The 19902-nt window shown below is 36.9% G+C and overlaps 1 protein-coding gene across 1 annotated transcript in view; it reads left to right on the forward strand.

The window, feature by feature from the left end:
- MCF2L (MCF.2 cell line derived transforming sequence like) overlaps positions 1-19902 on the forward strand; it is a 93411-nt gene that overhangs the window by 61163 nt on the left and 12346 nt on the right. The window contains exons 5-21 of the mRNA XM_031046159.2: positions 2745-2864; positions 3631-3747; positions 4249-4398; positions 5058-5182; positions 6595-6709; positions 7665-7784; positions 8594-8785; positions 9000-9191; positions 9867-10026; positions 10167-10237; positions 11271-11347; positions 12405-12471; positions 15216-15331; positions 16334-16403; positions 17571-17663; positions 17832-17924; positions 19285-19410. Coding sequence (XP_030902019.2) covers positions 2745-2864; positions 3631-3747; positions 4249-4398; positions 5058-5182; positions 6595-6709; positions 7665-7784; positions 8594-8785; positions 9000-9191; positions 9867-10026; positions 10167-10237; positions 11271-11347; positions 12405-12471; positions 15216-15331; positions 16334-16403; positions 17571-17663; positions 17832-17924; positions 19285-19410 — 2004 coding nt within the window. The remainder of the gene's footprint in view (positions 1-2744; positions 2865-3630; positions 3748-4248; positions 4399-5057; positions 5183-6594; positions 6710-7664; positions 7785-8593; positions 8786-8999; positions 9192-9866; positions 10027-10166; positions 10238-11270; positions 11348-12404; positions 12472-15215; positions 15332-16333; positions 16404-17570; positions 17664-17831; positions 17925-19284; positions 19411-19902) is intronic.

Genomic DNA, 19902 nt, shown 5'->3' on the forward strand with positions numbered 1-19902 from the left:
GCTGGTACAGGTCCAACATTGCTTACTGTAGCAATGCTCCCTTTTCTTGTTGTTTCACAAATATCAGTTTGCAGTTTGATGCTAGCCATAACAAGAAGAGGAGGCATTTTTTTAAGCCTTTGTTTTTTTGGGGCATAGGTGAAGGGGGGGGGGAATGAAAAAAACTGAGCTTTTGTTGAGAGAGAGGAAACTTCTGGCAAGCCTTGAATGGGAGTTAAAGTGGTACAAGACTGTATTGACTTAAATAGCATTGTTTTGGGTAGACACACTGAGATGGAGAATAATTGTAATGTGTATTCTCTGTTCTTTGAATTGAACACTGATGAGACAACTACTTAATTTGGTCATGCAATTAAACTGTTTCATAAAAGCTAATACACAGTTTAGAAAAATTTACTATTGCATTGCATTTGGCTACCACTATTTGCTTCAGTAATAGGCTGGATATCAGAATCACAGAATAACAGCTTGGGTTAGGAGTGGCCTTTGAAAGATAATGTGGTTCAACCTTTGATGGGGAAAGGGAGCCTCAAGGAGATGGTCTTGGTACCCAGTCCGATCTTGTCTTGAAAACCTCCAGTAATGGGGACTGCCACACCCCTGGGGAGGTTGTTCCATTGAATGATTGTTCTCACTGTAAGAAATTTTTCTTATATCAAGATGAAAACTCCTCTGATGCAGCTTGTGCCCATTGCCCCTTCTCCACATGGCTCCTTGTGAAGAGAGAGCCTCTGTCCTCTTTGTAGCCACCCTTCAAGTGGCAGCTGAAATGCTGTGATGAGGTTCCCCTGAACCTTCTCAAGGGAGAAAAGAACTAATTTCTTCAGTCTGTCCCCACTAGGCAGGTTCTCCAGCTGTTTGATCATCTTTATGGTAACTTAAATTTACTTTCTGGTGTCTTTCATGCTTCATAATTTCATCCTATTGTATGTCTCTAATGTATCTATTCAACTTGAAATTAACAGCACAGACATTTCCCACTATCCTGGGTAAAGGCTAAATGGGTTGCAAGTATGTGCTGCCAAGGACGCTATGTGTGGATGTCATGTGGTGGAGTAGATATTTCATGTGAAAATGTGTTACCTAAAAGATATTCTTCTTGGGGCTTATTCATCTGAAATGTTGGCATTGCCAATGAATTAATTTCACCTTTTGGAAGCTGAAAATCAGCAGCTCAGACTCTGAACAATGCTATTTTAGGCACAAAATTAATTGAAACATGCCTATTGCATGTGTGAAATGAATAGACTACATGGCTATTATTCTGAAAAACTTAGTCAGGAGGTTTAATAAAAAAAAATATATTTTGTCCATTCTTGCAATGCCTCCAAGTTATATAATTTTCTCAAATAAATTTGCAGCTGTCCTTGGTAGAATAATTTTAAAACATGGTAAAACCCTCATCTTTTCTTCACTTTTTCTTCTGAATACAGTTAGGAATTTTCTATTGAAAGTTTTTAACTTGAAAACTGTGGGTTGGTAAGTCCACAGGGTGTACTACTTTTAGTACAGAGAAAGATCGTTTAAAGTGCAAGGATGAGGAGCTGGTGCGGGCACTCTTACCTGGCTTCTCTTCCCAGCCCTCAGACAGACTCCTTTTGGGACTGAACCCCATGCTTTCTAGAAAATTTGGACATCACCAAAGTGGAGGCAGATTGTGAAGCTCAAGCCTTTAAGGTTCCTCAATGAAATTGAGATCTCTGTTGTATACGGAATATGCAGGGAACAACAGTGAAATCTTCCATAAAAATTTTTAACCACTTCTCTCTTTTAAAGTTTGTGATTTTCAGTGCTAAATACCTGGAAGTCTTGGAAACTTCAAAATGAATATTAAACTACTCTTCAACCTGCCAGATACTAACAGTTTCACTGGGCATGGAAACAGAGCATAGTGTAACAGCTCCTTCAGTCTGTTTTTGGCTTTTAAATATTTGCTGGGGTTTGTCTTTTTTTTTTTTAGTTCAATTTGCTAGAAATGTGACATAATTTCCAACAGTAAAATGATGAAAATGTCATACTTACTCATTATAATGCTTATTCCTGTAGTGAGCTTTGCTGTCTCCATACAGTGGAAATACTGAATAGGGGGGAAGACTTGCATGATTTCAAGAATTTCTAAATGCCAAGTATGCAAACCTCTGCCATGGTGGAGGTAGATCCTTAGTGATTTAATGCTATTTCTGTGCTTTCCTTCTTTTCTGTTTCCTTCCCTATCACTTCAAGAACTGGGAAAGATCCATCAGACTATTGGTTGGAAGATGATGAGGAAAAAAAAAACAGCTGAGAATTATTATGTTCAGCTTTTATTTCTGTCTGTAAAATTAAAGCTTTTTTCTACGCTGCTGTCTGAGAAATTCAGTCTCAGTGGCAATGGTCTGTGTTTGCAACTGGCAAGGTAGTGTATGCACAAGTTAGAAATGTGTTGTTAGGTGTTCAGACAGTAATGGAGGTTTGGCTTGGCAACCTCTATGAAAGAGAAGATAAGGTAACTGTGAGAGTATTGCTGTTGAAAAAGTATTAATCCACAAATGTGATTACAGGAGAATAGATTGCTGTTCCCAAAGAAGAGTAAATGTCTGTCTGAATGAAGCTTTTTGTACAAGTCTTGCAAGTTTATAATTGGTAACCCCATTATGGAAGGCCTTTGATAGGGTTAGTTTGTAGTTTAACGGGGGCTTCTCCTTGTTCAAAAATATTTTCTGGAGCTGAGAGACAGAAAATAACAGACTAGATTTGTTTTGCAGGCATCTTTCCCAGGAAACCTGCAACTAGTCCTCGTTCTGCGCCCAACAGGGTTTTTTCATCGAGCTCTCTCGGACATTGCTTTCAAATTCAACAAAGATGAGTTTAAAATGAAAGTACCTGTAAGTAATCCTCTATTTTCACTCTCAGAAATCTGTTAAAGTACTTAATGTAGCCACTGAGGACCAAAACAATCCCAGCAAAAAGTCACGCTTAAAGGAGCATGTGAATTTTTTAGCAGATGCATTTCCCATGGACAAATACTGTCATTTCTATCATTTGAGCAAACATACAACTGTTTCATGTTGTTATATCACCAGTAAACCCACTGATAATACTTTTGTTTGTAAATGCACAGTGTTTATAGTTTAAAATAAACTCTGAGACTATACAAGTTTAAAATATGCTAGTTATTTTACTTACTGGATGTAAACTTCAAGGGTGAAAGATACTCTTTAAGATACTTTCCCCCACCCCTTGTTTATTTTGGGGAAACAGTCTTTACGTGCCAAACTACTGGAGATACTGTTCTCTTCCACAGACCCAGGATAACAAGGGAAAATGAACAAGAAATGAATGTTGTTTTTAGAAAATAGCCATGTATGGTTTATCAAGATAAAAAAAAAGTCTGGTGGTATAATTCATGTTGTAAAATCCATAAGCTTTTTAAAATTGCCTGGTGCTCATGCTCATATGCAGTTTTTTACTTTTACCATTATTTTCAACTGAAACAGCTGTTAGGTTTATTTTTCTGTACCCAAAGGAAATAGTTCCATCATTTGCTTCTGTACTGAGCTGAATTTTCTTGATAGGAGGCTGAAGGATGGAGCTTAGAATGCTTAACAAGAGAATTCTCAACACATTCCCCCTTTTTCCTTGCTGCTGCAGATCATAATGCTGGGCTCAGTATCAGAACTGCAGAGTTACATTGATAAAACACAATTAACAGAAGATCTTGGTGGCACCCTGGATTACTGCCATAACAGATGGCTGTCCCGTCGTACTGTAAGTCTTAGTTGTTGTTATAACTTTTCAGTTTAATGATCTGGTTTATACCCTGTCATTTATAAAATAGATTCCAAGTGATGCAAGTTGACTTGCTTGGAGTTGAGAAGATGTTCCCAATGGTACTTAGTCATCTTGGAGAAATAATATGAGTAATAATTTGGGAGTGGTTTTCTGAACACTTGGAGCAAAGGAATTACAGTATATTATTGTGTTGAGGTTTATTGGTTTTGCTACAAGAAGAAAAAGCTCAAGTTGTTAAAATAACTCCAGAGTATAAAAATATGAGGAAGATATACCTGATACAAGCCTAGGAAAAATATACAATTAAGGAATTAATGGTGACGGTATCTGTTGCTTGCAAAACTATACTTTGACCATTTTTCATGTAATTCATCTGCTTGGGTTTGTTTTGAAAGTTACATTTTGTATGCATGTGTGTGTTTGTATATATGTATGCAATGAGCAGTGAAACATCTTTAATGATTTTTATTCCAAAAGGCTATAGAAGGTTTTGCCCAAAAGGTTAAGCAAACAGCTCAGATTCTTCAGTCCTTTGGGACTGAGCTGGCTGAAACAGAACTACCAAATGATGTGCAATCAACCAGCTCCCTTCTTGCAACACACACAGAAAAGAAGGACAAAATGAAGGTATGTAATTTTTGTATAAATGCTATTAAACTGTGTTTTAATCTATAGCTAATAATGTTAATAGAAAATTTAGAGGATGTTAACAGACAATGTGAAACACTGAAGTCTTATTGAACTTGTTTTGCTTGGTTTGCTGTTAAATATCTTTCTTGCATTCAAAAATGGCATTTCATGAGGCTAAGTTTATGTTTGTACAAATGCATAATGACTTGTATGTGGAATCAGAAATTCCTTTGTAAGTAGCAGTGTGTTTGATTGGCATTTTTCTTTGCAACAAGAAATCTGATTGTATTTGTGTGCACATATGAAAATATTTGACCTTTGAAAAATGGACAAATGTTCTTTCAAATCAGATAAAATGAAACCTATTTGAGGGTTTCAAAGCTGTATATCTAAAACTTATGAGATATTTGGAGCCTAAGGAGATACTAGATCGTTAGGTTATATTGGGATTTTAAGACTGTAAACATTGGGAAAAAAAATGGCATTTAGAATTTACTGTTTGTATTTGTTGTCAAACACTGCTTTTAATCAAACTGTGCTTGTTCTACTGCTGTTAAGGCTTAAAACTGGAAAAAGGATTTTGCTTTATGAAGTGTGCTTAAAAAAACAAAAGCGTACCACTACAGTGGGGGGGGGGGGTTTGTTTTGTTTTGTAGGAGGATATCAGGTTAGCAGTAGAACAGGGAGATGATATCCTCGGAAGTATTACAAAACCAGTTACTGAGAACCCTGAATACAAACTGAATCAAGATCAGCTAGACAATCAAACTACAGTAGAAAGGTGAGAGGAGTGCAATACTGAATGTGCTGCTTTTCTGTTTTTTTTTTACCCCTTCCCAGCTCTTTTAGTTAGTTCCTTATGCGTGCTTTTGAATTGAAGTAGGAGGTTTCTTTTTCTTTAAATTTGCCCAAAGGAGCTTCTAGCTTTGCTTGATATCCTATCAGTGTTGTTAGTAGCTTTTAATTTGTTACTAGGGAGTACACCACTCTTGAAGTATCTGTGCAGAAACTTCCTATATGGTTCCTCTGGGCATATAAGTAATAGAAGTTTTTTCCTTTACTACCCCTGCAAATTGCTGCCAGGTTTGAAGACATTTTATCACCATAGAACAGATGTAAATTTTCACAAAGCTATGAAAGTGTTGCTTATTTCCCCCAGGCAATATTCTGCATTCTTTTTTTCTCTGTCATTCTGTGTTTCTGCTACAGTGGGGCTGACTTTTCTTTCCAAATAACTGTCCATTCCAATACACAAAGCTTGGCACAAGTCACTTTTTTTGGTCACTGTTGCTATCAGCCCTCCGAAGGACAGTCAGGGTGGGGGTTGCTAATTTATCCAAAATGTTCCCACTCAATATAATATCTGAGGGAAGTTGGAACAAGCTGTGTGTGTTTGCATGTGCCTTGTTTCTAATTGGTTTTAACTTGTACATTCAGGGTTTATTTCCATGCTATTGAAGACAAGCGCTCATTAAAATTCTGATGTATGGCCTTTTGTTGACATAGCCTAAGTAAGGCAAAGCACACTGTAAAGTCCATAGGATAACATACTGTCAAATGCAGTATTAGAAGATAAGTTCAAAAGTAAAAATTCTAAGACATCCACCAAAATTATACTTGAAGAAGGCTCTTTTCATTGCAGTACTGCTATGCACTTGCCTGAGGTACTTAAGAAGTAACTCTGCTTGAAAGAAAAGCAATGACCTTCAGGTTTATTATGAGCCTTGCTTCAAGGAATGAAATGTAAGGGCAGCTGGCTGGTCACAGCAGTATGACTTTTTGCCTTCATTTTTGCTCATAGCCCAAGGCTTGAGTTCCTCTGGGTCCTAGCCCACACACATTTGCATGTTTTATTTATGTGTGCTAGCCCTAAGTACCCATGTCCCGAGGCCAGAGCTGAGAAGTCTATGTGCAGCAGCTAGCTTCAAATCAGCACTTGCCAATTTTGCAGAACTTAATATTTGTGTTGGGTTTCAGTTTTACATCAGTGTTATTTTAGGAAACAATTCCATGCAATACTCAAAGTTTCCTGTGTCCAGTTTATTTTTTCTGGAAAATACTGCTTTGGGGAGGGTTTTTGTTCACTGTGTAAGACTGTATTGTCCATTGAAGGTTGCACCCATCATACTTACAGGTTTTTCGGGGGGTGTTTGTTCGTTTGGGGTTGTTTGTTTTGGGTTTTTTTTTTTTAAGGCTTCTGGCTCAGCTACATGAAACAGAGACTGCCTTTGATGAGTTTTGGATTAAGCATCAGCAGAAACTTGAGCAGTGTCTGCGTCTTCGGAATTTTGAACAGAATTTCAGAGAGGTGAGAACTTCTTGGTGGTGGTCAATACTTGGTAATTCAGAAATGATGCAGAAGAAAATACTTCCCCCTCTTGTTTTTTTACCTCTTGAGTGTGCTTGAAAGTTTCTCCAGCCTTTTTCTTGTACATGTCCTTACTTGACATACTGCTGTCTTTACTACCTTGAATACTTGCTCATAGAGGCATAATAGCTTCTCTTCTGCAGTCTTACAATCTTTTTTTCTTCCATGGGCCCAGCAGTGTATAGAGTTCAAAAACTCCTTTGAAACCTGCTCTCCACCACAGAAGCATAATATGCTGTCTGCAAGGCTTTCATCTTTCCAGTAGGCCTTTTTATGGAACCAAGACGTAGCTAAAACCTTCTGGCTTAAATTTTATGAAACAGTCTCCAACACTGTGGGTGGGAAGTTGCAAACACACTGTTAGAAGCTGGGTGGAGGCTGAACTACAATTTTTACAGCCAGTTTCTGATCTCATGTTAGTTTAACTCATGTGCTTGGTGGCACTTGCAGTCTCTTTACACTGGTGTAACTGATCTCAGAGCACAGCCCCTGTGTCTCTGTGGGAGCAATGCTCAGAAAACCTCTTACAAGTGTATGTCTGTCTCAACCAACTGTTAGGGTGAGGACCTATCCCTCACGTTTTGCTGTTCATGTTAATGTTGCTTTATATTATTGTCATCTGATGAGAACAAGATCATAAATGTTTCCTGAGCATTAGATTTCCTGTTCTTTTTTTCTCTTCAGTAGCAGGAAACGGTTTCACTGTCTTTTCTTTGCATTTGTTTTCATTTTGAATTGGAGGTAAAGGTAGGCTGACAAAAAAGTTATATGTCTCTGTGCCTGTTACCCCCAAAATGCGAATAACCTGTCTAGAAATAGTAGCTAGCAGCTTACCTGATGGGTCTTCAGAGAGGTGGAATCCTCTTCATTGATACATAGCTGTGTCTCATTTCAGGTCAAAGCAGCTTTAGATACTGTGTCCGAGAGACTGTCTGCTTTCATAGATGTGGGAAACAGCTGTTCACATGTGGAACATATTTTGAAAGATCTTGCCAGCTATGAAGAAAATTCATGTGTAAGAACTATCTAGGTCTCCTTAATTTCTAATATGACAATGCATGTGTGGAAGGGAACTGTATTTGATTATTGAGTGTAACTTATGAGCAGGAGAACAGGGCAGAAGTCTTCCAAGTAATGTGTAGAAGGAATTTGGAATGAAGTCTGTAACCACTGGAGCAGCTCAGTTCTTAAAGAGCAGAGTGACCATTCACAAAGTCAGGGTGATCAGTTTGTGAAGGAACTGCATAAAGTGTATGCATAGCCAAATTCTGCACTTAGTGATTGGCCACTTCCATTACAATCAAAGGCATTTATTTAATTAAATTTCAGAAATGAGAAAGCTGTGTCTTGAATGTACAATATGTTAAAAGATGAACAACAGAAACATACACTCCGAACAATGTAGAAAAGGCACCTTATTATGATTTGTGCTTCACAATAAAGTATATAGTTCTGTTCCTCATAGGGCTAAAGTCCTGGAGTTAGCTACTTTTTAATTTGGGTTCAGGTTGCTACTGTACTCCAAATTGTATACGTACGCACACAAACATGCTGCCAAATACATAATGCATAGAAAGACAATAGTGGTTCCTTCACAGGGTGGCATATGATAAAATTCATTGATGTTTCTGAAGCACTCTGATACAATAAGGAAGGTGGCATACAAGTTCATGGGCATCTGGAAAGAAATCATTTTGATTTATTAATCAAGGCAGCTGTTAACTAAAGATGTATTCTTTATCAACATGTGTATTTACTACATAAAACATTTTCATTGGTGTTGACTTTAAAAAAGATGTATCTAAGTCATATTTGCTTTCTTAGGAAACTGTAGCAAAAGCCAGAATGCTAGCCTCAGAAGGTGATGCTTTTATTCAAAGCAATCATTATGCTGTGGACTCCATTATTCCAAAGTGCAGTGAACTTCATCAGCTCTGTGATGCCTTCACTACTGAGATAGAACGGAGGAGGAATCTTCTTAACAAATCTCTAGAACTGCATGGCTTACTAGAAAAGGTAAATTTTGTATGGAACAGTTCTGTTTCTCATATTGTTTGCTAAAATCTCAGCCAACCATTTGTCACAATGGCAGGTAAAACATATGTGTGTGCTGGAAATATTCTCCTTAAATAGCTTGAATACATCACAAGTAGAAGCATGAAATGTTTTAGACCTCTTAGTGTTTGATGCTGTTGATGCATTCTGAACCTGTTCTTTTCTGTGTTTCTAGTCTATGAAGTGGTGTGATGAAGGAATTTATCTGCTGGCTTCACAGCCAGTAGATAAGTGTCAATCTCAGGATGGTGCAGAATCAGCATTGCAGGAGATTGAGAAGTTCCTAGACACTGGTGCAAGCAATAAAATCAAGGAGTTGAATAAAATTTACAGAGAATATGCACACATCCTCAATGAAGACCTAAAGGTACCAGAAGATATTTATGTGTATCTATGCAGCCATTTGTTAATTTTAGAATTGCTCTCTTGCATGGCCATTGATAAAGCTAAATAATCAGTATTAGGAGTTATACCTGGAAATTGGAAAGCCAACACATTTCCCTAAGGCGCAGGTCCTGTCATATCTTTGGAAAAGCATCAAGGGCTTCAGAGCCTTTTAATAACTACTTCAATTTTTCAGGTAGCAAATTGCTTTTAAAAGAAATTCTCCTAAGTGAATATATTTTTTTTTTTACATAGCAAAAAGGTTCCTGTCCTTAATATTTGTATGATTTCCGCTTTGTAGCTGCCTTGTTTTAGAACTTGAGAACATGTCCCTTTTCCTCCTGCTTCATCTCTTCATGTAACAGAACCATTAGACACTGTCAAAGAAACCTTTTTCCTTTTTTCTTTTTAAATTGAAACCTGAAACCCACTGGTTTCTCTACAGCAAGCACACAAATGTTTTATGACGTGATGGTTCAATTTTTAAGTGTACTAAATGACTGGAAATTATGTCTTGTTGAGAGTGAAGCGTAAAATAATATTTTTATATGTGGAATAAAAGCATTTGCAATTGCAAATCTATGTGCTGTAAATGGCAGTGTAGCTTTATGGATGGCTCTCTCACAATTTATTTTCTTTATTTCTGTGTCACTGTTAGGAGCATGTGCAAAAGGTTTTCCAGAAGCAAGAAAGTATGGAAGAAATGTTTCAAAAGAGACAAGTAAGTCTTAAGAAACTGGCAGCTAAGCAGACACGTCCTGTTCAACCAGTTGCACCAAGACCTGAAGCCTTTGTAAAATCTCCTTGTACCTCTCCAGGTAAGTAACTGTAGTAGCCTTTAATTTTTTGCACTGTTCTGAGAAACTTAAACTTGCAGCTGTATTTTGTGGTTGCACAAATATCTGTGTCAGATCTGCTCAAGATCTAACTGCTGTTTGATTTTGGTTTACATGCTTAGGTCTTCAAAGAGATTATGTATCCAACTCAGAAAGCAGTGCACTTCGGAGGGTAAATTACAGAAGAGGAAAGGTAATTGCTTTTCTTTGCACTTTTCATGTTTGAGAAAGTCCTAATACAACAGAATATTCAGGAACTTAAAGAAGAATGAGGTAATTCCACTGAAAAAGTGATGGTATTGCCCCTATCAAAGTAACTCTGGTGAAGCAGTCATGTGGATTGAATAGAGGCTGCTTTGTCACTGGGCTGGATGCGAGGGAAGGTAAAGTAAATAGTTGCCTATATTAGGAAAAATGTTAGGGGCAGCAAAATATAAAATCTATGAACAGGAAACATTTTTTATTTGCCAGTAGTAACTGGCTACTCTTAAAACTGGCAGAAGTGAAGAGGTAGTTGTCATTGGCTCCAAGACAGCTTCACCTGACCTAATGGGTTGCCATTCCCAAGTGGGGATGGTCTTCCTGTCCCGCCTCCAGCGAGAAAAGTAACCTGACAGCAGCACAGAAACAAGTAGTTTCCCACTGGGTTAGAGAGTTGAATCAAGTCAGCGAAAAGTTCAGCAAAAGACAATGCAAGGAGGATGGCAGGACCCCATGACCAGTAGGGACAACAGTTCAGGACGGGGTTAGTTCAAGGGAGATTGAAAGCAGAACCTCTCACTTTTTCAGCAAGACGTAATTAGGTCAGCCATTACAGTAGAAGTTGTAAGAATGAACTTCTGTGACAAGGTATGAAGTTACCATAATGTTAGCAGAGTACCTCATTTTTAGCTTGGAAAACAGACTAAGGTCAGTATTGCCCCCAAGATTATGCCGACGCTCTGATGTTGTCTTCCTGGAAAGGTGCCTCGAACCACGGTCTTTCCTAAGCTGGTCTTTCATGGAGAACTAACTCACTGTGTCTGAATGTTCTTATTTGCTTCAAGACCTCCAGGTTGACTTGGATTTTTTTGCAGTGCTCTTGCAAATTGCCTTCATTTTTAATGGAGTACAGTCTTTCCTGTGGAAATGCATGCTGAGTGCAAAGCTCAGTATTTTAAACTGGTTTTCCCCCACCTGTGATGCCATGATAATTTTTTTTGTTGTTTGTTTGTTTCCGCCTTTAGAGTGAAATGACTGAACTCCATCAAAGCAGAGGAGGATCTACAATGGATGATGAAGAAAACCTAGCTGTGTTACGGCAGTAAGTATATTTTGATAAAAGAAAAATCCTTTTTCTCTGATTTGGTTCCAGGAAAGGCTGAGTTTGGCGAAGGATTTGAATAAGACAAGTATGCTTCTCTGAATTAAGTCTCAGTACTTTTTAAAATACTTTGTCTATGCTCTGTACCCAGAGGAAGATATTTCAGTCTGTCTGCAACATTATTTATAGTTCATATAGTACCCAGACTGTAGCTTCACTGCGGCAGGGTGATGTTATGGCAGGATAACTACATATTTTCATTTCAGAGATTACATAGTTTTGAGTAGTAACCTCCTGTAAATCTATCAAAGTTTTTGGACTCCATGCTGCAGGAGACTGTCTTTTTTATTTGACTTTTTAGTCCCTGTTTTGAAAACTGTACAAAAAAAAAAATTCTTATATAAAATACTGAGTAGCATCACTTATATTAAAAAAGTAACTTAGTGCCACCTGCAACGTGTATAACAGAGCTTGTCTTTCTACTTGTAAACTGGATACTTCTACTCTCTTTTCACCGTTACAAGCACGTTAAATCATACAAAATCACAAGGGGAGGAGGTTGGGAGAAGCATGCTTGCTTAACGCATACTTGCTTAAACATTAGGGAAATTAAAGGAGCATTGTGATATTAAAAGGTTGCTCTAAATGCCGTTAATTTAAAAGGGTTGGTGTAACTCTAAGTCTGTATTTGATAATTCTGTGCAACACTAACTCCAGCTCTTGTAATACTTGTGTACACAGCATAAGCAGGTTTTCTATATACAATGATAAAATGCTCCACTGTTTCAGCTCAGTTACTACAGCACTTAAAATGCTAGATTTGGCTTATTTTCCTGTTTAAACCCATTTTCAGAGATTTTGAAATGTCTTAAAAATATGTGCTTACCAATAAGGGTGTGTAAACTGTTGACAGAAATATCCACGAAACAGCACATATTCCGTTACCTGGAAATTGTTCTTTTATTGTCTGAGGTAAAGTAGAAACACAAAGGTAATGTTGCCTCATTACTTTGCATAACTGAATAGGCCTGCCCTAATTGCCGTTCTTTGTCTACAGGCATGTAATGAATGAACTTATTGAGACTGAACGAGCATATGTGGAAGAACTTCTCTGTGTTCTTGAGGTAAAAATTCCACTGCAGCTGTTAGTGAATCAATTACTCTCTTCCATTTCGTGGATGCTCTGATGCTTTCCTTATCGCTGTAATGTGTCTGCTTGTCCCATCAAGCAGTGTGATCACCTCTCCCCTCCGCATCATATTTTCACAGTCAGGAATGTGGATTTTTTTTTTCTAGAAATATTAATACAACTGGGATTTTGTATTAGAAAGCACAAATTGGGCAGAAAAGATACACCTATTTAGGTGGAACACAGTGGGATTTCTAATGATCATTAATTCCATTAAAAGTTCATTCCAGAGTCTTGGTTCAGCTCCAGGAAGGTCATGTGTAACACGGGAAAGTGTATCTGCATTAAGAGAACCTTGTGTCAGAGGAGAAAATTTGTTTATTACATCCCTCTTTGAATACCTTTAAGTGATCTTCCAAATGTCTTGGGTACAATAGTGGGAACAGAGTTCCTTGTAATAATAATAGTAATACCTTCATTCAAAACTGTAAAGGGAACAAAGGTTGATATTCTCTTTGCTCCTTCCTTGTGAAGGCACAGTTGAAGTACTGCTGAGTTGGTTGTAGAAATATGCTGCAGTATTCTGTGTTGTTCCTCAAGTCTGCTAAGTCTCCATACATGGATGTGTCATTTTCCTGTAGTCCAATTTGTTTGTAGATGATGAAGCTGCATGAGGCAGCTGGTGAGCTGGTGAGCCAAGCGGGTACTTTTGGTGTCCATGCCAATGTTAAGCTCCTAAATAGGAGCTGTTTGAAGTTACAGACTGGAAGTGACGATTTCTGGAAGCATATCTCCAAGTAAAAAGAATGTATGAGCGTTTTGAACTCTGGCCTTGCTTTTGCATAGTTTGTGCACAGCTTCCCATAGCATTTATGTCCTGGATCCAGTCCAAGTACTAGGAAGTTAATGACAGTAGGATGGTTGTACCTGCTGTGTGGTAATAAAGAAAGGTAGGTTTGGAGTAGACCTTAAGCATCACTTTATTCTCTGCTTTTGAATGCAATGCTATCTGTGGCTCTGTTCATAAAATAAAGACTCAAATAGCTCAAGGATTTTTAGTCCTTACTTCTGCTACTGGAGGGTTGTTGCAGAATCTTTCTATTACTCTTGTTTTGCATAGGGTATAGTGCAACCCTTGTCTTGCTAGGCCAAGCTGTCTTGGTTTTCCAACAATGTGATAGACTCTACAATATCCTGATCATGCCAGGCACGCTTTGCAGTGCCTCACAGAATCCCAAGGGTTGGAAGGGGCCTCAAAAGATCATCTAGTCCAAACCTAGGGTAACCTAGAGTACATCACACAGGAACTTGTCCAGTGCCTCCTTGCAGTTTAGGATTCATCTCTCTTGAACTTGGGTGTTTGGGACTGCCAACAGTAATTCTGGATGAGATCCTTGCTGAAGTATGGTTCAGTGGCAGTCTTCCAGCTTTTGATTAATGCTAGTTATTAATCCATACCTCTGGCTATTTTCCAAATTCCTTTGTTTCTCCTATTCTATTAATTTTCCCATTTATCCTGTAAAATAGCCTGATACTCTTTTGTATGGAAAGTGTCTCATTATTATGTCATATTTAATTGCCATGCATTTTCTCCCTGCCAAAGCTCCCAATATAAAAAAACAAGGTATCTCCAAAGATTGATTATTGGCTGGCTTTAAACCACTACAGTCTGAAACTGCTATAGCTGCTTTTATCTGAACTTGATAGTTTTCCTTTCGTTAATAACCATGATCTGCCTTTAGTCTGTGAAGTCCAGTAATTTTTGCTGGGGAAAAATATTGGTTTAGTCTATTTTTACTTATTATATTTTATTTACTTTTCCATTTATTTCAATGCTTTTAGAGCATCTTTCAGATGGAAGACTTAAGCAAAGCCTTGTGTATTGTTAAAGGAAGATTAAATAATCCCTGTGGCTGTGTAGAGTAGCTTTCCCTCCTCTTTCTTAAAACACAAGTATTGTATAGGTAGTAAAACATTAAGAGGTTTTATATTACATTTTTAAAAGAAGTACTACGTCAGTCTGATGTAAAAAAAAATATCAAAAGCTTTGTGTAAATGTATGGATTTTGTGCTTTTATTCTTTTCAGGATTCTAAAGTTTTGAGCTCTGTCAGGTTAAAAACCAAATAAAATCTAATTGCTGTCCTATCCAAATGCTTGAATTGTTCAGGCAACGCTAGTTCTAGTTTTTCTAGTTTGGACATCACTTTGAAATTAAGAATCTTACTTGTAGGTGCACTTTTGCTTATCCTTGAATTTAATTTTCAGTGTGTTATAATTCAGTGCAATTTATTGTATCAGTGTCACTAACACAATGTTCTGTTACCTGCAAATAACTACAGACAGCTTGTTCCCTCATACTAATAGCTAAGACTGACATTAAGGTTTGCGTGTGTACTGGGATTGCATCTTTAAATACAGATGTGTAAAGTTGTAACAGAAAAAGTAGAAACTATAGCTTAGAAGCAGTATGGGAATGCACAGTCTTTGCTTGGTGGAAATGATTGCAAACTTTGTTTCATCTTATCTAAATTTGCAGTTACTATTCAAGTGTCTTACTAAAGACTTTCAGTAGGTCTTACTGGACTGATGGAAAACCAGAATTTTTATCCTTTTTTCATGATTAATACTAAGCTCTTTCTTTGCTATATGTCAGCCTGCAGACAGACTGCCTTGTCAGTGAGAGGTAAATACTGTGAGGAAAGGGATCTAATCAGTGTGTCTCTCTCCTGTGTTGCAGGGTTATGCTGCAGAGATGGACAACCCCTTAATGGCTCATCTCATTTCACCAGAACTCCAGAATAAGAAGGACATCTTGTTTGGGAACATGGAAGAGATTTATCACTTTCACAACAGGTAAGGATTTGCATTCAGATCTAAGAATAGCATTTGGATAAGGTTTTTTACTCTATTAATCTGTATTAAATTGCTAGAAAATCTTTACTGAGTCACACTTGGCTATCTGACATGTCAAAATTGGTGTTGCATAAAAGAGGAAAAGCAAAATACCTGTAACAGGTGAGCAAAGCTGTCTGAAGCTTCATTCAAATAACTGCAGTACGCATGTAAAATTATTGCATTGTGGTCCTCTTCCTGAAGAAAGGTATTGGGGTCTGGTTAAAACCTAATTAAAACAAGGTTGGTTAAGTTTGGGTTTTTTTGGGACATTTTTGGGCTTTTTTATGAAATTTGCTATGGGAAGTAAATTGTGATTCTAAAACATAAATTCTCAACTCTTACATCTGGTCAAGACCGGTTAATTTTACACTTGAGGAACCTCTCTGTGAAGTTTCAATCCTTCCTAATACAGAGGTATTTCTGCAAAGGATAATATTTAAATTGGTAGAAAAGAAGTATTTTCAAGAGAAGTTAAGCATTTTAAATAGTTTCTTATTCCAGCAAAACTACATTGGGATTTTTTCTGCTGACTTTTTTGGGTGGTGTTTTTTATTTGAATTTGGTTTGGTTTGGGTTTTTTGTGGGTTTTTTTTTTTTGTTTGGTTTTTTTTTTGGTTTTTTTTTTTCTTTGTCTGTGGAGGTGGGATTTGGTTCGTTTGTTTGTTTTGTGATGTTTAGTGGTATTTGGAAGGAAACCCCAAACTTTTACAAATACTTCTGCTGAAACAAATCTCCCTTCCTTCCCCAATCTTATATTTGATTTCAATTGTAGCAACGCTAAGTTAAAAGAAATTAGTCAGAATATTTTAATATGCTATCCCTTTTCAAGTACATGATCTAAAAGACTTTTGTTTAGTTTTGTAGTACAGAATTACAGCTCTGTTTCCGAAAGTTTAGAAGAATTGCGAGATGTAAACATTTACTGCAACTTTTTTAATGTATGCTCTCTGCTCCTCATAGGATATTCTTGAGAGAACTAGAAAACTATGTAGAATACCCAGAACTAGTAGGACGGTGCTTTCTGGATCAGGTATGTGTCATCACTTGCTGGCTTTTCATTCATAAGCCCCCCTGTAGGGCTGCAACATACGACAGTGGTCTTCATGTGATTGCCACCACTTCCTGTTTGTCTTGAATGGGTAATACATTGGGAATGTAGATGTTAATTGAGAGTAGGGATATTTTCTGCTGTGTGGGGTGATTGATTTTCGTAGAAAGAGCTACTACCTTGTTGAAACGAAACCACTTTATTAAGGTAGCATTTAGGAAAACATGGAGTCATGCGCTGCACTGTTTCACATCACTGTAAATGGTTTACTTAGATTACTTTACTGGATATTTTTCTTGTCATTCTTTTCGGTTTTCTTTAAAGAGAACACCTTAACAGAGTTAAGTGCAAAATATTTTTATTCTGAAAAGAGAAAGCTATGCCAAGATAAAACTTTTTTGTTCTGGGATTTATTAAACAATGAGTCTCACCCATAGCACACTAAAGGGCTAAATAGGAATCTGCTTATGAAAATCAATCTCCTGTTGTTGCTGCCTAATAATGCTCTAAAACTCTTGGGAGAAGCCAACCCTTTCCCTCCTATTTGCTGGCTACATCCACGGAGATGCTGTTGCCTAAAATTGAGGGACAGAAGTACTTCTGTGCTTGCCAATTTCCTGTCTAGTCTTTCCTTTATAGTTACTATGACAGTTTCAACAGTTTTATGTCATTTTGCTTTCAGCAAGTACTAAATTGACAAGGGGCAACAGACTGCTTGGTCTACCTTAGTCCAATTCCCAGGCCAAAACACATGCATAAAAAGAAGATGTATAAAGAAAATGTATAAAAGAAAAGGGGAAGACTTTTAAATAAGTTACACAGAGGAACACATGGTTGGGCATACATAGAAGTATTTTGCATATTGTAATAGAAATATATTTGTAAATATAATATATGCTTCTTTGTTAGTTACTTAACATGCAACTGAAGCAAATATTAATAGGAACATCTTATTCTGATTCTCCAAGTACAAAATCAGTAGCCATTACGAAATCAGTGATTTTCAATAATTGGTTTTTGCCTTAAGCAATTGCTTTTTGTTATTGTTCTGTCATAGCCTTATAGATTATTAAAAGAAAAAATCTTACGAACTTTGTATTTTAAAATCAGAAGAATTTATTAACTTTTTGCTTGTATCCCCAATTTCAGATGGAAGATTTCCAGATTTATGAAAAATACTGTCAAAATAAACCTCGGTCTGAAAGTTTGTGGAGGCAGTTTTCAGATTCTGTGTTCTTTCAAGTAAGATTGCTTGAGTGTCTAAAATAATTGTGGTGTTGGATTTGTTGTGGTTTCTTTTGCTTATTTAATCATCTCAAGAACAAATAACAAAATATTGATAAATACTGATTTTAAAATATTGATAAAAATATTGATTAGTGTCCTAATAGAATCCAACGCTGATTACAGGAATGTCAAAGGAAACTTGATCACAAGCTCAGTTTGGACTCATACTTGCTGAAACCTGTTCAAAGAATAACCAAATACCAACTATTGTTAAAGGTATGTGTTACTAAAGTATAACGCTAAGTACATTTTGTGCATTTGGTTTTTTAAATGTTGCTTCTCTCAGTCTGCTGAAGAGAAATGTAAAAGCTAGTGGGCAGATGTATAAATCGAAACAGAAAATCCCAGTCTATCAGCTTTCAGCTTGGCTCATGCAGCCAAAAAGCTGCTAGTAGACAGGCAAATGTTACACAGGGACACCATGTTAACTGCTTTTGCCCTTGTATTTTGGCTGAAGAATGAAAAAATTATTAGGGGAAACAGGAGGACCAAGAAACTTTTGCAACAAAGAAAACATAGTATGTGAAGTACTTGTTACTACAACTGTAGTAACCAGTTACTACAGTCACCAGTTACAGGCACCTCATCTGTATTACAGGAATTTGCCTTGCTGGGTTCTGTGAAGTGTGCTCTAGGAAATGTACTTGACCAAGAGGACTGTATGGTGTTTTTACAAAGGATGCTGTTGTGATTTACTTAAATGTGCCAACATTTGAGAGAACAAAATGAGGGCAATATCCTATCATAAATTTTCAAATTAACGTAAAAGGTTTCGCAGTGTTCGAAGTAAGAAATATTTCCCACATAAACACGTTTCTGTAATTGTGTTTAATAATAGTTTAAAAAAATTGCCTTGGACCAAATTTACTCTGAAGTTAAAACTGAGCTGAAGCTAATAGCTTTTAAAAATTAATTACATTAAGCTTGTGCAAAGAGAGGATTATTAGAAAGGTTTTTGATTTGAAGTATCTTTACTGCCCGCAGTCCACAAGTAAATGCTTATTTTCATACTGTGAAGCCTGGGAGGTTCTACATGAACTTGCAGCTATGTTTATGTGGATCAAATTGGAAGATACAGCTTTGCCAATAAGCTCTTTGGAGAAGGGGTGACTTTTAAAATGTGCAGTAAGGTTAAGTCTATTACTAGCATCCCTGGCCTCACCATAATTGAAATAGTAAATGAAATTGACCTATGTGTTTACATATGTTGTTCACTTCCAAAAAGTTACAGTTTTATTTGGTTTTGTTGTGGGGTTTGTTTTTTTCGTTTTCTTTTGGGTTGTTTTGGCTTGTTTTTTCCCATTGTGATGAAAAAATGGTTGCAAAGTTAGGTTTGTACAATTCTTAGGTAGGGTTTACAAAACCTCTAGATGAATGAAATATATCTGGCTAATTAGCAGCAGAGATGAGAATTAAAACCTTAGGGTCTTCTGAATTACAGACAGCATTTAACCAACTAGATCATAGGTACAAAACTTTAAAAACTTTGCCCAAATTCAGTGTTAAGGTGTGAATGTTTCTAGTTCTTGATGTTTCCAAAGCTAAGTAATTATGTTGTCATTCCCTGCTCACTCAGGAAATGCTGAAGTACAGCAAAAACTGTGAAGGTGCTGAAGATCTTCAGGAGGCATTAACTTCTATACTGGGTATTCTCAAAGCAGTTAATGATTCTATGCACCAGATAGCTATTACAGGCTATGATGTGAGTAATAGTATTTCTACTTACTTTTAAATTTCTTTTCATTCATTTCTTAGATAGTTGCACAGCATACCCTATATGCATACTAATAGTGAGAAGAATGTTATAGAAAAAGTTTCTTTAAACTGAATTGTGTAGTGAAAATAATGCAAAATGGGTCTGTCTGTACTATTTTTAAGTTTTCCTGCTATAAATGATATTTTTTTTTATCCAATGATGTCTTGTTTGTCTGTTTGTTTTTTCCTTTGATCTACTTGACACTTGAATTAGAGACTGAAAAATGTCAGTAAGAGTCTGGTTTAGGCTACAGCCAAATGGAGTCACTACTAAATTTTTGTATCTATGTGTAAAACTACACTCAAAACTTCCAGTAAAAGAAAAATAATCACAATAAGCAGCTGTGGAGTAGAGTTTGGGGGGCAAAAACCCAAACAGCCTAATATGCATAGTGTGCTTCCCCCTCTATGTGTAGATCTACGTAGCTCTGCTACTGGT

This window comes from Melopsittacus undulatus, chromosome 2 (genome assembly GCF_012275295.1).
Source record: "Melopsittacus undulatus isolate bMelUnd1 chromosome 2, bMelUnd1.mat.Z, whole genome shotgun sequence".
Classification (NCBI taxonomy): domain Eukaryota; kingdom Metazoa; phylum Chordata; class Aves; order Psittaciformes; family Psittaculidae; genus Melopsittacus; species Melopsittacus undulatus.